The sequence below is a fragment of the Phoenix dactylifera genome, chromosome 11 (genome assembly GCF_009389715.1).
Source record: "Phoenix dactylifera cultivar Barhee BC4 chromosome 11, palm_55x_up_171113_PBpolish2nd_filt_p, whole genome shotgun sequence".
NCBI classification, from domain to species: domain Eukaryota; kingdom Viridiplantae; phylum Streptophyta; class Magnoliopsida; order Arecales; family Arecaceae; genus Phoenix; species Phoenix dactylifera.
The window spans coordinates 12,772,290-12,787,052 of record NC_052402.1 but is presented as its reverse complement, the minus strand read 5'-3'; the positions used below and the strand labels follow the sequence as shown (position 1 = coordinate 12,787,052).

The 14,763-nt window shown below is 39.9% G+C and overlaps 1 protein-coding gene across 3 annotated transcripts; it reads right to left on the bottom strand.

Annotated features, from left to right (window-relative positions):
• Positions 1 to 582: 582 nt before the first annotated feature.
• On the bottom strand, positions 583 to 12,233 carry LOC103711187 (protein ELC-like). Of its 3 annotated transcripts, none has more exons than XM_017843799.3 (2): positions 10,827 to 12,232; positions 583 to 863 (listed from the first exon to the last, which is right to left on the bottom strand). In XM_017843799.3, the coding sequence occupies exon 1, from the start codon at positions 12,148 to 12,150 to the stop codon at positions 10,882 to 10,884; it is 1,269 nt and encodes a 422-aa protein (XP_017699288.2). In that variant the 5' UTR covers positions 12,151 to 12,232; the 3' UTR covers positions 583 to 863; positions 10,827 to 10,881. The 3 variants fall into 3 exon arrangements, with proteins under 3 accessions (XP_017699288.2, XP_008795463.2, XP_026662091.2); XM_008797241.4 differs by having other exon boundaries at positions 583 to 834; positions 10,827 to 12,231; XM_026806290.2 differs by lacking the exon at positions 583 to 863 and adding an exon at positions 4,765 to 10,117 and having other exon boundaries at positions 10,827 to 12,233.
• Between the last annotated feature and the right edge of the window lie 2,530 nt (positions 12,234 to 14,763).

Below are 14,763 nucleotides of genomic sequence, written 5' to 3'. Positions count from 1 at the left end.
CTTTCTACTAGCAGGAACAAATCGATGCTTCTAAAGCCAGTTTTCATTCAGAATGCCCGAACAGCAGGTTATTAAGATGCTCCAACGGCAGTAATTCTCATTCTGGAGCAATTCAAAAAGGGGAATCCCATGCTTTCTGGTGCCAATAACGCACATGGAAAGTTCTCCAAGCTGCCCGATGCTGGCATGTAACTTTTTATGCAACCATCTTGCATGCATCACATAATCTGACGTGGTCAGTTCCTTCCTAATCTAGAACAGAAAAATGCTTTCCAATGCCGGTTAAAGCACACGGCAAGTTCTCCAAGCCATCTAATGCTGGCTTGCAACTTCTTACTTGCAATCATCTTGCAAGTATCAGCCCAATTCCCGCAAAATTCGCATTGATCCGCCTCATGCCACGGGGTAGGTGGAACTATTTGTGTGCATGGAACCACCGTCCTGCGTGACTCTTAAAATTGTGGCTGTCAGCCTGAGACCACCGAAACCAACTAATACAGATAACCTTCAAGCTGTAACGGCTGGGGAACTAGCAAATTTGCACACAGCCTTCTTGAATTAAATGTCCACGCACGCAAGAGGAAACAGGAAACTGGGTAATTCAATTGCTATCATGAATACCATAAGACGGGGGGTCTGAAACACAGATGCTGCTCCAGCATTAAATAAATAATAATAATACTAGTGATGATGATGTTGATGTCACAGGTATTTGGCAATCTGAAACACAGCTGCTGCCCGTCATAAATAAATGATGATGATGATTATGACAATGATAAACATTTCCCTGAAGTCACTACTTCATCTCCCAAGCACTTCCCACATGCTTTCCTTCTGTGGCGCAAAAGGATCAAATCAGTTCCCTAGAAAAATTACCCAAGGTCATAGTTGCATTGGTCATTGGGAATCAATAATATAAGAAAATCCAAACAGGTTTTCAAGATTATGCATCTTGGTGACATGTTCCTGTGACATAGCATTCTGAAGCTATGGGAATTAGTAATATAGAAGCACCAAAAAAATGGCATGCAAAAAGAAGCTTCATGAAGATGAATTGTAGAAATTAGGCATGTTTCTATTCCTTGCCTATGATAATTAGTTATTCATTTGAGAATTGTTAGCTCTCCTGGATTTGCCAATAAAGCATCATCCATAACCTCTATTCACCGAGTCTTGTACTTCAGACTAAACAACTTGTCCCATGAAATAATCAATAATTTCTGCAGAATTAGTCCCAAGCTTTAATCACTTGTTAATCAAAATAGTCAGTAAATAACATTTCCAAAGCAGAGTATAGTTGATAAAAGTGCTCAAGGATACTACCCCTTAAATTTCAAATTTACTTTCTTAAATAAGATTCTTCAAATCTGAACTTCAGAATCACAAAAAAAAGTTATAACAGAACTCCAAAACTATTCTAAACCACCAAGAGGCCACAATTACTAATCTAGGAACCCATATCCCTCATATTTATAAATACATAAATAAACCTGATATTTTGTTTAATGCAGGTGCCAGTGTGTCCACAGGTGCAGCCACATCAAATCCTCTCTCACATTAAATTACAAAATGCATCATCTCAGTGGGGCATTTAAGGCATGCAGTTGTCTTAATGACCAAATCTGTGAATAATATTGGCTCAACTAGAGTTGGCTACTGTAAATTTCTGAAAAGGTGAAGGTGTGAAAGGGATAAGCACAAAATAAGGAAAAGCCACATTATATGGATGACCAATTCATATTTTAGAATTGTCTGGATGACCAGCAACAGTCCTCAGAAAATTGAAAAGGGTCTCACATTGGACAAAGCTGGGGGCGCTCCTTGCGTTTAATGTCATTAAGAATATCTAAATATTGTAATCCGATCAGGATTTGTTTAGGGTCCATATAAGGACCGGACTTGCATCCAAACTAAGGTAGGTTAAGTGTGAGACATGCTGCATTCCAACAGATTTTTTATGTCTGAATAATAATTGGTGGTGGATTTCAAATATCCCACCTCAGCCATGTCTGAAACTTCCAGTTCTTCATTTCCTTTTTTCGGTGGTATTCTTCTTTATTTCCTTTAATATGTATTTTCTTCTAACTAATCGTCCTAAAATGGGCAGAAAAACAAGAACTGATCTGGGTCAAAGCTATACAAATTCTAAATTATAAGATATTGTTGAAGATAAAATGAGGACAATATGAAGAGATAACATCCAGTTATACACCTTAATACAACATGAAAAATAGCTGTCAGCCAAGTAGCCTATGCAATGTCTCTCGAGCAAGATGGTGGCATGCCTGTAAGTCCCAAGATTTAATATTGACTTTGATCGGGCATTTGACCTGTGATTCATATACTCAAAATGGTGTTTGCTATATTTCTTAAAGAAACAAGTTCATTATTTTGTAAACATGCTTTAGATAGCACAGAAAAGATTTTGGTAATTTTATATGAGGAACAAAGATATTGCATGATTCCAGTCTACAACCATGATTTCTTTAAAGATTAGCGCTATTGCTTAGTAACTTAAGTGTTTGACATAAACTTTAAGTATGGTTTGTACTTTTGGAATTTCTAATTTGTCCAATCAAGGTCTTGGTCCTTTATCAAGGCAAGTCATCTCTTCCTAATCATGGTCTTAGTTCTATTTAGATTCAGTTCAGCTCGGCTTCTCATTCAACCATCCATATACATACAAGGCCCATCTATATCATGGCATCTGTCAACCTTAGTTACACAAGAGTTATGATTCTCATAAAGTTTTCATAAATTAATCTGCTTTTGGTGCAATCTGCCTTCAACTCTCCTTACAAATTCATCCATCCTGAATTTGGTGACATCCAACCCAATAGTGCACTCATCAAGCTCATCTTAAATATTACAGTGGGAACCAGGCTTAGCTCAGCAGGTTGGCACCCTCACAAGTTGGGTGAGGTGCAGGGTTCGAACCCCGCTGGTGTCTCCATTGTATTTTTCCCAAGAAAAAATTCATATATTTCCTTGAAGTGCCGCTACCATACAGTGGCAACACATAGGTCAAGAATGAATTTATTGACCACTATTTCAATTCTCAGTGTATCCCCTATTCTCTTTCATAACAGGTACTGGGTGACTCCACATAAAGAACTAATATCATATTTTCAAACCCTTGCTTTCATATGACTACTATTAGGACCCATATCCTCCCTCATTTCCTACCATAAATTCAAAATAGCAATAATCCATTTTGTCTTCTGATCTGTAAACATTGCATTATCTACATCATCACTGCATCAAAAGACAATCGTGATCAGAGAGAACTCAAGCAAATCCTTCGTATAGGCCCACAGGCAACGTTAAGTCCATAAGCATACCACAGCTAACCCTTAAACTTTGCTGTGTCAAAGATAACCTCTCCTTAACTTCCACCAAATAAGTTTATGGGATGCTCTATCAAATGCATTATCCTAACCAATATAAAAAAACAATATGCAGATTCTTCATCCTCAGCAAGGAAACAACATCTACATGAAGCAAATGTGATATTCAAAGATAGTTTTCACCTATCTTATTCTTCTTGCAGCTATCTCCACAAAGCTTGATGTACTGTTGCAATTTTATACATCACTTTACAAACATGTAATTCATCACCTAGCATTTGGTATTTCCTATTTCACAAATTCTCAATTAGTCATTGAACAATGACAAAGCAGTAAACATCTTGTTTAGATTTTTCTCTAAGCATTGTCAAAATTTTACTGATTATTTGATTACCTGTGGGCCAGTATTTCCAGTGATTACATTTGCTGCTATCAAATTACATCAAGATGCTACATAGAAGCTCCATATTTTTTTGCGCATGATAATCCACAGTACAAGGAACCATGATGAATGAGTTCATATCACACAACTGGAAATAAAATTCAATGGCCTAAAAACAAAGATATCTATCAAAACGGATTCTTTAACTTTTGACATGCTAGAACCTATAATCAGTTAGAAGTATATAACCAATGCACATATACAGATTCAGAAACACTATGTAGATGCTGACTTGTTCGCGCCAGCACTCTCACATGCTCAACTACCTATAGCATAGATCCAGAAGCATTGTCCAAGTGCATCAAACTCTCAGTATCTCTTCTCAAATCAGCATATGAGTGCAATGTGAGGAGTTTTAAAAGCTCGCCTCGGGGCACAAAAGATCTCCACCTTCTTTGGATTTATTCCATAAGACCCGAATTTTCATCCAGCAAAGCATAGGCCGCATATCTCAATCTCAAACGCAAGAGAAAAGGTGTGCATCTCTTAGGGCTCGTTTGGTTCGCAGGAAAAGGAGGGGGGAAAGTATGGTCAACGGGAAAGTAATGAAATGCCTCTTGTTTGGTTGGAGTTTTCAAAGGAGAGAGATGGGAAAGTTGTATTCCCATGGGAATATGATTCCCATATTTCATGGGAAAGTCTTTCCCATGAGAAACATGGGAAAGTTACTTTCCCATGAGGTGGGAATCACTCCTTTTTTATTTTTTTCCAAAAAGACCCTTCAACATTAAAGAAGCATTAAAGAGGCATTAAAGAACTAATTTTTATTAAGGGCATAATAGGAATTATACATAACTTTCCTAGGAAAGTGAATGGTCAACCAAACATGAGCACTTTGGAAATTTATCACTTTCCCATGGTTAACCAAACATGCCAAAAATACTTTCCTAGGTATCCTCTTCCTAGGAATATGATTCCTGGAAATCATATTCCTAGGAGGGAAAATACTTCCCGCGAACCAAACGAGCCCTTATTACTTTAGCACAATGTCCATTTAACTAAATCAGCTGCTAAATAACAACAATATCTTCTTTTGAAATATCAAGTTACCAAATTGCTTCCAAGGTTCGAAGATTCAGTTTGGTGTTAGTCAGCCTTGCCAAGTTTTGTTTCCCACAGTTTAAGTTGTTTTGGTGGTTCAACTTAAGTTTTAAAGTTGCTGCTGGGATAAAAATGAAGAAGAGATTAAAAAAGGAAAAAATAAGAGAAACTTGAAATAAGCAAATGAAACATACATTAAATAGTTTTGAAGAACCTTCTATTGTTTGTAATCATCAAGTTTATGGTTTCTTTTTATTTTACATGCTACATGCCTGAAAGTATGGCCAATTGTAAAAATCTTGGAAAACGAATGAAGTGTTGAAAAACTATAATTTGATAATAATCTAATTCTTGAACAGCTAATAAGGTAAGCATTATAATAGTAAAATATACTAGCATAGAACCATGTATCAATTTGAAATTTGAAATAATGATTTCAACCATATGACATATCAAGTACTGGCATGTAACTTACAATCTAGAGGTTACAATCTAGAGGGTATTAAAAAGACCATGACTGGATATATCTCATCAAAATATATTGAATATTTAAGATCTAGCAAACCCAAACTTATATCCTGTGATGAGCCCGGCATTTTCTCCTCAAAAAATATCTTAAGGAACCAAGAGATTTCATATGTAGAAAAAAAACTTTTCTTGAAATTTCTTAGAGCCAAACACCCAAATGGATTTATTTTTTTAAAAAAACATCCGAAAATTTATGGTTAATGTTAACAAAGTACTTGTTTCCAGTGGCTCAGATTTGCCATCTGCAAACATTCTTACTTTTAACTGAAATAAGAAAAGATAGCCTAAACTTGTCATTAGTTAGTCCAAAGTTACTTACATTAATGAAGAAATGACCTCAAAATACATTCAATATCAATATTATGAATGAAATAGGATGTATCTTCAATTTCGGCTGGAACTGGTCGAAACCAAAAATTTTGGTTAATTTCTAATCATTTCAAGGAGAAACTGATCTATCTAAGCCAAAATTCAATCCCTGATTTCTTCCTTAGCTCTCTACTCTCAAGGCTTTAGTTCTAAAAACTATAAGGACAAGGTCCCTATCTCCTTAGTATGGTTTCAAGTTTCAACTTTTAACAAGTAGATAAACATGTCACTATTTTGCCTTAAACCAGTAGTATTAGCTAAAATTATTTGAATTAGATATATGTGCTTAGTCCTTGTCCTTCTAGGTTCCACCATTTAATTCTATCTCAAATCCTCACTTCCACTAGCTTTGCTTTAGGGCTTTCCCAGAGATTTAGCTCCTACTAGGTTTTAATCTTTAAATAACCACAGCCGTTGTTATATGCTTGCGCACTTCTCAAAGTTCTTGGACACCTCTTCTTTGTTGCGCCTCCATATGTCCAGAAATCCATTTGCAGTAGATAGGGTGCACATAGAAGCATAGGCATCAGATCCCAAACTCTATTTGACACCTGCCTTTGTAGGCATATGTTTTTTTGCAGCTTGCAAAATGCAAGTTTAGATGTTAAAAAGATATTACAGTGTGTTTTTTCGCCAATGAAGGTGGTTGAGATGATGTAAGCGGACTCCATTGAGCAAGAGTTACCAGAGAAAGATGCAACTTAATGATCTCCATGAGACCATCTTCCAGACATGATATCGTGTCATCAAGCTTGAACGATGTTACTGGTTTGGGATGCATGATTGTTTTGAAATGGACAAAGTCGCAAATGAGGGGAAAAATACAAAGTTCTTAGACTGTACATTCTGAGCCAACATGATTTGGTTCATATTGATTGGTATAGAACCTTACTTTTCTATTTGGGCCACAGCATGTGACAGACATAACATTGTATGGTACAACAGGTGTCATGCCAGCCTATAACTATCATGGATACACCATGCCATACTTAAATCCATGTGCATGGCTATGTTTCACGGATCACTCAAATGGAGTGCTGTCAAATGGCCGAGCTGTTTGTGATTAGGCTTCAAAATATGGCTCGACACGAGCTTGCTTCATTAGTAAATGAGCTGAGCTTAAGCCCGAGATCTTAGCTTAAGCTGGGCAAGATCTTTCCGATCCGTGTAGATTGAGCTCAGCTAAGATTGAAATAATATATTAATTTAACTACAATTTATTAAGTAAAATGTAATTTTTATAATTATTTTGATATGTCAATATACTGCTCGTTATTAAAAGAGGATTCCAATCACTAGATATCAGCCTAATGACCCGGACCTAGTAGGTGAGATATTAAAGACTCAAATTCATAGTCCTCTCAAGGCTACTGGGCCCATTTCCACACATCTTGATTTTTCCAATCACCTCAATGAAAGAACCGGACTTCAACCAAGGCATCCCTTCTTATGAAGTGGGAGTGAAGATTTCAAAAGAAAGTGAAAAAGCCATTCATATTCCTCATCTTTGGCTACTAAGTACCTCTCCAATGGCTAAAATGGATTAACCAACAAACTCCTTAAAACTTTTGCATTTGGAAAGCTCCAGTTTTCTTAGCCTTAGCATTCCTAAGTTGCTCAACGCCACCACTCCCATCATGCTTGTCTCTCTCTCTCTCTTCTCTATTTCTCCCTCCTCCAAGACTCTGAGCCTTTGACCTCGCTTTGTTGCTAGTGGCGATGGAGAAACTAGAGGAGAAACCATCTGCCGCTTCTCCATCTCACTAACATCGATGTCTTAGCCTATAGATCTAATAGAGAGAGAGAGATGGGGAAGAAGTCCTTGTTGCTGGTTTTCGATTGCCAAAACTCGAGAGCTAGTGATCCTTGTTAGGACTGATCACCATCACTCATCACCTCCATCCCATTTTCATCCTCCAGCCCAACCTTACAAAGCGAGCTGATTTTAATGGGAAAAACCAAGGTCCGCTGACCCGGTTCCGGTTGGCGTATCGGTGGCGGCCCGAACCGGTTCCGTACCGGTCCCGTACCGGTTTCGGATTCAATGCTGATCCACGCTAATCCAATACTGGTCCCGTACCGATTTTCTAGCGATAAGCTATCGGTACCGGATTCCACACTGATCCGGTACCAGTCCGAGGCAGGACTGGTACGTACCGACCCGTACCGGCTGGTACGCATCGATATGGTAGACCATAGAAAAAACTTTAGATTGACCCAAAAAAAAGCCGAATTCAACCAGAGCCTTTGGAGCTCACAACGAACACGAGCTAAGCTTAGGCTAGGGCTACTGACCATTGAACCAAGCTCATGCTCCAGCTTGCTCGAGCTCAAATCATGTAGATCCTTATCTAAACATATAAAGTCGTGCAATTCGATATCCATTACTCAATAATCACCAATGTGAGCATCATAAGGGATTTTATATGATTGGTTGGAACTTTTGATTTACCAACTAGCATGGGTCCATTATGAAGGTGATGTGTTTAAGGAGCAATGAGCTAATGCCTACAAAGGAAAAAAGTAAATAATAAAAAGAATTTGGTATTAAAAAACGACTAGAGGCAGATAAAGAGCATCAGGGATCCACCAAAAAATTGTACTACAAGCTAAATGTAACCTATAAATTAAATCCACCCTTATAAAGAGCCTACAAAAATAAAATCCCTAAACCCTAACCAAGCATCAGTACTAACCTTGATCATAACAAATCTACAACTCAAGGCCACTGATAACACATTAACATCTCACGCTAGTTTTAAATCAAAGCAATCCAAACAGATTCTTCCAACAGTATAAACTTAAGACATTTTGAGAAATATTTTTTAATTGCAAAATAAGACACCTAGTCCAAATCAAAGCAATCTTGATGGATACTTAAACCAAAAAGAACTTAAGGCCACAGGAGATACACTTCTAAATCAATTAACAAAAAAAATAGAAATCCTAAACAAATTCTTCAAAATCTACTCCTTGACCATTAGACATGTATTAGGATTTGATGTAACTTAAGATCAAGCTCCAAGCACCAGTCAATTAGAACCTCCTAATCATTCATGCTTCCTAAAAGTTTACACCTAAAGAAATACTTAAGCTTCAATTGATCTTCAAGATTCCAAATTTATGAGATCTCGCATCTTGTACCATTAAGCATCTTTAGACTAATTTTCACAACATTTTAACAAATGTAGAGTACAAAAGACATTGCAGAAGGCCTCAAAATTACCCCCTCCAAGAAAGAGGAATTTGCATTCTCGGGGCTACAGATACCTCTTTCTACCTAAAAGAAAATATAGAACTTACAACTAGAGTTGATCATGGGTTGGGCTTTGGCACATAAAATGTCAAATTTTAAATAGGCTCGGTTCGGAGCCTGACAAAAAATGAATATAGTTTAGGCCCAAGGCTCGGCCCATGATCGGCTCTACTTACAACCAACTACAACAACAATCATTATCTATCTTCAAAATGGATACAGCTCAAAGAACTAAAAAAACCTCTTATTTACCTCACAACATCCAACAAACATGCACCTAGATGAAATTACAAAAGAATTTGATGCCACAGAAACTCTCATAATCACTCAAGGAACAGAAAGTATCATAAACTTACATATGACCAATGTAAGTCAAACAATAATGAATTTTGGATGGCCTTTGAATCCCTCCCATCTCCACCTTGGGCACATCTTATTGAACAACTCCATAATAAATGCAACTAAGAGGTCACGTGGCCTCAATCACTTGTGACTATCCACAATTCAACTCCATTTTCTCTATCAAACCACTCCATTCAACACCATTATATTGATGGAACTTATCTTATATCAAAACCAACACCTAAAAAATGAGAGAAACTAATGCATAGTTTTTGCAAAAAACATTATCCTCTTCGTCGAAACATACATGCATCTGGACATGTACAACACAGTGCAGGCTATAATAAAAACTTCTAGAAGAAAATATTTAGGAATTCTCTTACAAACTGAGGCATATATACAAATCCCACCATTGACAGCCAGTACTTTTCAAGATACTGTGTGTAGCAGTGCTGCGAAAACATCTGCCAACAAATCATCAACTAAATATGATTGAAAAATTTGGAAAAAAAAAAGTCATCACAATCACTGATTTCCTTGGAAGGCTACGAATTACCGGTCGCTTTACGAATCAAATGTATTGGGTGTGGTAAACATGCAAGGGAGGTATAAAAAATGAAAAAAAAGAGTAATTCTTTCTTTCATACTATAGGAGCCATCCAAGATGCAAGGTCATGCCTGATTTTGGATGAAAGAGACACATGATCCCCTTTCCTCCTCCTAGCCTCACACACTAGTAGTTGCTTTTTTTTCTATTGCTCTGAAAGTAGCAGCTTTAATTGGTGCAACCTCCTGCAACCGAGGAGAATGGTTTTGAATAATATGACGAGCTCGTGAAACCTTGGAACTGAAAATATGACACTTCGATTGACCAACCAAGAGGAGTCCAATGGAAAAACAACATTAAACCACAAAGATTTAAGTAGTTAACAATTCATTCAATATCGTTTTACTAGTGCAAGGATTTCATAGGCATACAGTTTATTAATTAGTGCTAAAGACAGACAAATAATAAGGTGTGTTGCAAAGTAGCTCTTGTTGCAATGACCCCATGCACATTGGATGCATTGACAATAGTAAGATCGCTAATATCACATTTCAAAACATACCACTATAATCTCATCAAAAGTTCCACCGCCAACATGTATTACTAGTTCGGTATTGATCATTTTTTCCCGAAAATATGCCATGAATGGAATCAGTACTCAGTCTTTCAAAAGTGTCATACTCAATCTCATGGATATAATCACAACTGGACAAGAAAACAAAAGCCAAAACTTTTATTAAATAACCAAAAACTTACTATAAAATATTAATACTCAGTATTTGATTCCTTATAACATATCAGAGCAACTCCAAGGATAAAGCACCAATCTTGAAAGTTGAGTTACTCAAAGAACAAATTTGTCGGCAATGCTGGTTACTACAGCCCAGGATAATAACACATAGAAGGAAGCTGAAAATAGAAAACCATGTATACAAGATAAAATATCCAACCTACCTCATCAATGACAAAGTCTGATAGGCTTCAGGTAGGTCCCATCAGCCACTTTCCTCTACGAAGCATACTGTGGCAACCTGGCTGCCATACTCGTGACCTGAGCCTGCACCTGTGCAGCCCGCACCTTGGCCAACATCGCTCGATGGAAGAACTGGTCCCTCGACAATGCCCTCACGCTCTTCAGATACATATCGAATGGGATCGACCCCTCCTGCACTGCCTTGTCCAGCGAGTAAATCGTGTCTTCCACTGCCAAATCCGCCGCCGTGCACTCCAGCATCTGCCTCGACAGCACATCCGCAGGCTCAAACGCATCATCCACATTGACATCCCCAGCCCTCCGCCTCCTTCCCTCATTCTCCCTCACCCAACCCTCCAACACGTCCGTATTCATCAGAATCAGCTGCAGCTGCTGCTCCAATCCCTCCTTCTCCTCCAACATGTCCCTCAACCCCCTAGAAAGCTCCTCCTCCCGCCGCCTCAACTCCGCCTGGGTACTGAACAGCCCCTCCATCTCCGCCTCCCGCGCTCTCCGTAAACCCGCCATTTCGTCATGCACCATATCGACAACCTTGCTGATCGCGTTGCGGCGGTAGACCTCGGCCGCGTCCTCGGTCCGTCTCGTCGCCGCCGCCTGCGGCGAGGGCGGGAATCGCCCGCCATAGGGCGACAAAGATGAGTAGATCCGTGATGGAAACGACGAAGATGACGAGGATGGAGTGGGGGAAGGGGATGGGGATGGGGATGGGGATGGGGAGGGGTGATGGGAAGAGGAGGGATTAGGGGTAGGGTTAGGGGTAGTGGAATTATTGGGGTTTTGGCGGGTGTAGAGGGGGGGATCGAGGCCGAAGAGGTGGGAGAGGGAGCGGACGAGGTCGACGAGGTTGGAGGAGGGGAAGACCCAGGAGCGGAGGTAGGGGATGAGGACGGAGCCGGAGCTGTCGACGTGGGGGTGGCCGGGCTTGACGACCATGTCGCGGGTCGGGGCGACGAATACGGCGGGCGGGGAGCGGGGGTAGGGTTCGAGGAGCCAGATCACGGCGGGGATGTTGTAGACGGCGCCCTGGTACACTATGGGGATGGTGCCCTCCGCCTCGAGGAGGTTCACCGTGCGGCCGTCGTTGTGGGTGAAGGCGGAGGCCTTCGGGTGGAGAGAGGGGTAGGACTCGGCCAGCGCCACCAGGTGCTGCCGGATCAGCCACTTCGCGTCCTCCGTGTACGGCAGCGCCGCCGGCCCGCGCTGAGAGAGGACGGTGCTCAGGAACTGCTGGGCGTACTGGGCGCCCGGCGAGGCCGGGACTACAGGCGGCGGCGGAGGGGCCATAGATGGACGAGGGAGCCGACAGGAGCGACGTGTTGTAGCCTCCTTTGATTCCTTTTCTCGTTCGTGTTCTTATTCTTATGGGCGGTGCCGTGAACGCGTCTGAGACACTGAGAGGAACCGAGCGGTTAGGAGAGGGGTTCGGACCGATCCATGGGTCGCGGTCCACTGTAGCTGAGTGAAAGAATAAAGCCTTTTGCTTCATATTAGTTTGATTTAGAGCGAAAAAAGATTTTGTTATATGTCTTCTTATATCCATTTCTCTAAGTACTTAAAAAAAGCGAATAATAATGTAATTATTAAAAGGTAATAAATTAAAAAAATTACTTAGCATTATACAAATGCCATAAGATAGTGATATGAAAACCCATTGTGGAGTAAGGACAATCAAAAAATTACAATAAATTAAGTGTAGTAGAACCAAAGTCGAGAGATGATCCGAATTACTAAAGCTTCAAATGGGTTGCTGACAGATTTCAAATAACTCCTCTAGAACCTGCAACGTAGGAAACTCCAACAATCAAGCTACAGGGTAAATTTTTTATTGATTGTGTAACCCTAGTTTGTACCGGATACATTTTAGAACCAACCATAGCCAACATAGCAGACCGACCAATAAAAGCTCACCATATAGCCTCCAACCAATCAGTCAAAGACCGTCACGCGGCCGACCTAGAGATCCGCGGAGAGTTCTCTGAATTTCAAATTATCTCCTCAACTGAAAGCATCTTGGCTATTATCATGAGCAATTTCCATAACCGCGTGGGTGAGATGCACGGGCGAAACCCCCACGCATGACCTTTAGGACATGTAATAGCTACCAAAAACGGCCGATCAACATGCCCAAATTCCTCGGTGATGGATATTGACACTCGCCTATATAAACCATTCCTAGGAGACCGTTCAAGTAAATGCTCTCGAGCCCTCTTGCACCCTTGTGCTGCCGCTCTCACAACACCTTTGCTCTTCCTTGAGAGTTCGTCTGACTTAGGCATCAGAGTCCTTCACCAAACACTCTTCAACAAAAGGATTTTTCTATTTTTGTTGTTTCAGGTTAGATTCGGCGTCAAGCAAAAATCCGAGCACAATCTCCACTGCCTAACATCATCTTAGGAGCAACCGACATCATAGCCATCACAAATCGTCCAAATTTCTCTAGTAACTCAGCCAGCTCGGCATGTTGATTGGACCAATTCCTAGCAGCAATAGTACCTAATCTGCTTGTAGATTGATTTTATTTGAAAATAAAATATGGACTAAATTCGTTTTTGGCCTATCAAAAACTATAATATACCTAACTTGGTAAAGTTCCTTTGGATTAGAGAGGATCAAGGCCATCCTAAATAAAAAAGAACTCTAAGTCAGTCATGCATGGTTTTTGTATATTTAAACTTAACATGAGCAATCTTGTCATGGCTGGTTTACGTTGTAATTGTCAACCATTCATAACCATGCACTAAATACTCCTTTTTCTTAAAATAATTAAGCAGCGTCAATAAAATACTCCTTCCTTTTTACTCAATTATGTAACCAGGCTTGAAATCAAGAGACAAATTTAGGCCCGATCCTCTTTTGGTTTCTTCGATGAGCCCGACCATTTATAAAGCTCGTCTGGCCAAGGAACTTTAAGTAAGTTACAGCTCCGTATGCATTTGATTAAATATAGTATGCATAAGGTTCAGCTGTTTCTAAACAAAAGCAATGTCAACAATAATTAACTTGGACCAGCACTAGAATTTATGAAGCATTTAGTTTACGTTCCATAATTTTTATTTCCCTGTCCAGGGGCCATGAGAGTATCTTAACAGCTAGATTTCCGAACTTTTTTTCCAGCCATGGCAAATATAAAGAAGGTACTGAAAAAATGCCAAGAAGTAATAAGCTACTGAGTACAAAGAAGGGCGAACGTTTTAAGTTCTGAAAGTAAAACATAAAACAAATATCAAGCACTGACAGAGGAGTCCGATCTCTGACGTCAGGAAAGAATCGTCTTTGACCAAAACATCTGGCTGAACCGAGCCAGCAGATGAGGTTTCACCTGAAAGGATATCGACGGAATCACCCTAGACTTCTTCCATTGCATGAGATCCTTGGCTTCCGATTTTGTCTTTCCAGTAGTAAAGTATTCTGGGAAAGCTCCTTCTGAAGACCTGGGAGAACAGTGCCGTATCTCCGATTAAGCTCTTTAACCTGTTCCTCCAAAACTGCATCACTGAGTATTCTTCAACTGGTTGCTTAACCTCTTTCCAAGGACAACGCAAACTGCGCGCCCTTTGAAACCTCGTTCTTCGACTCATTAACATCCATGCCTTTGATAGGAACGTCAACTGCAGAATGAGCAACCTCATTTTTCTCACTCGAACTTGGCTCCGGTCTTAGAGAAACAGCACTGTCTTTCTCATAGGACACTTCAATAAGATCTTCAAGCATCTTCTCCACGGCATCAACACCGTAAACCTCCAGGTAGCTCAATGTGCATTAATAATATGATCCATAATGGCTGACCAAATACTTTTTTTTGAATGGAAAGGAGGTAGCAAAGAGCTTCCCCCCATGTTATTAAGATCAGGAACATTTACAGGAGGAGGATGGTAATACAGATGAGGAGGGATGGTT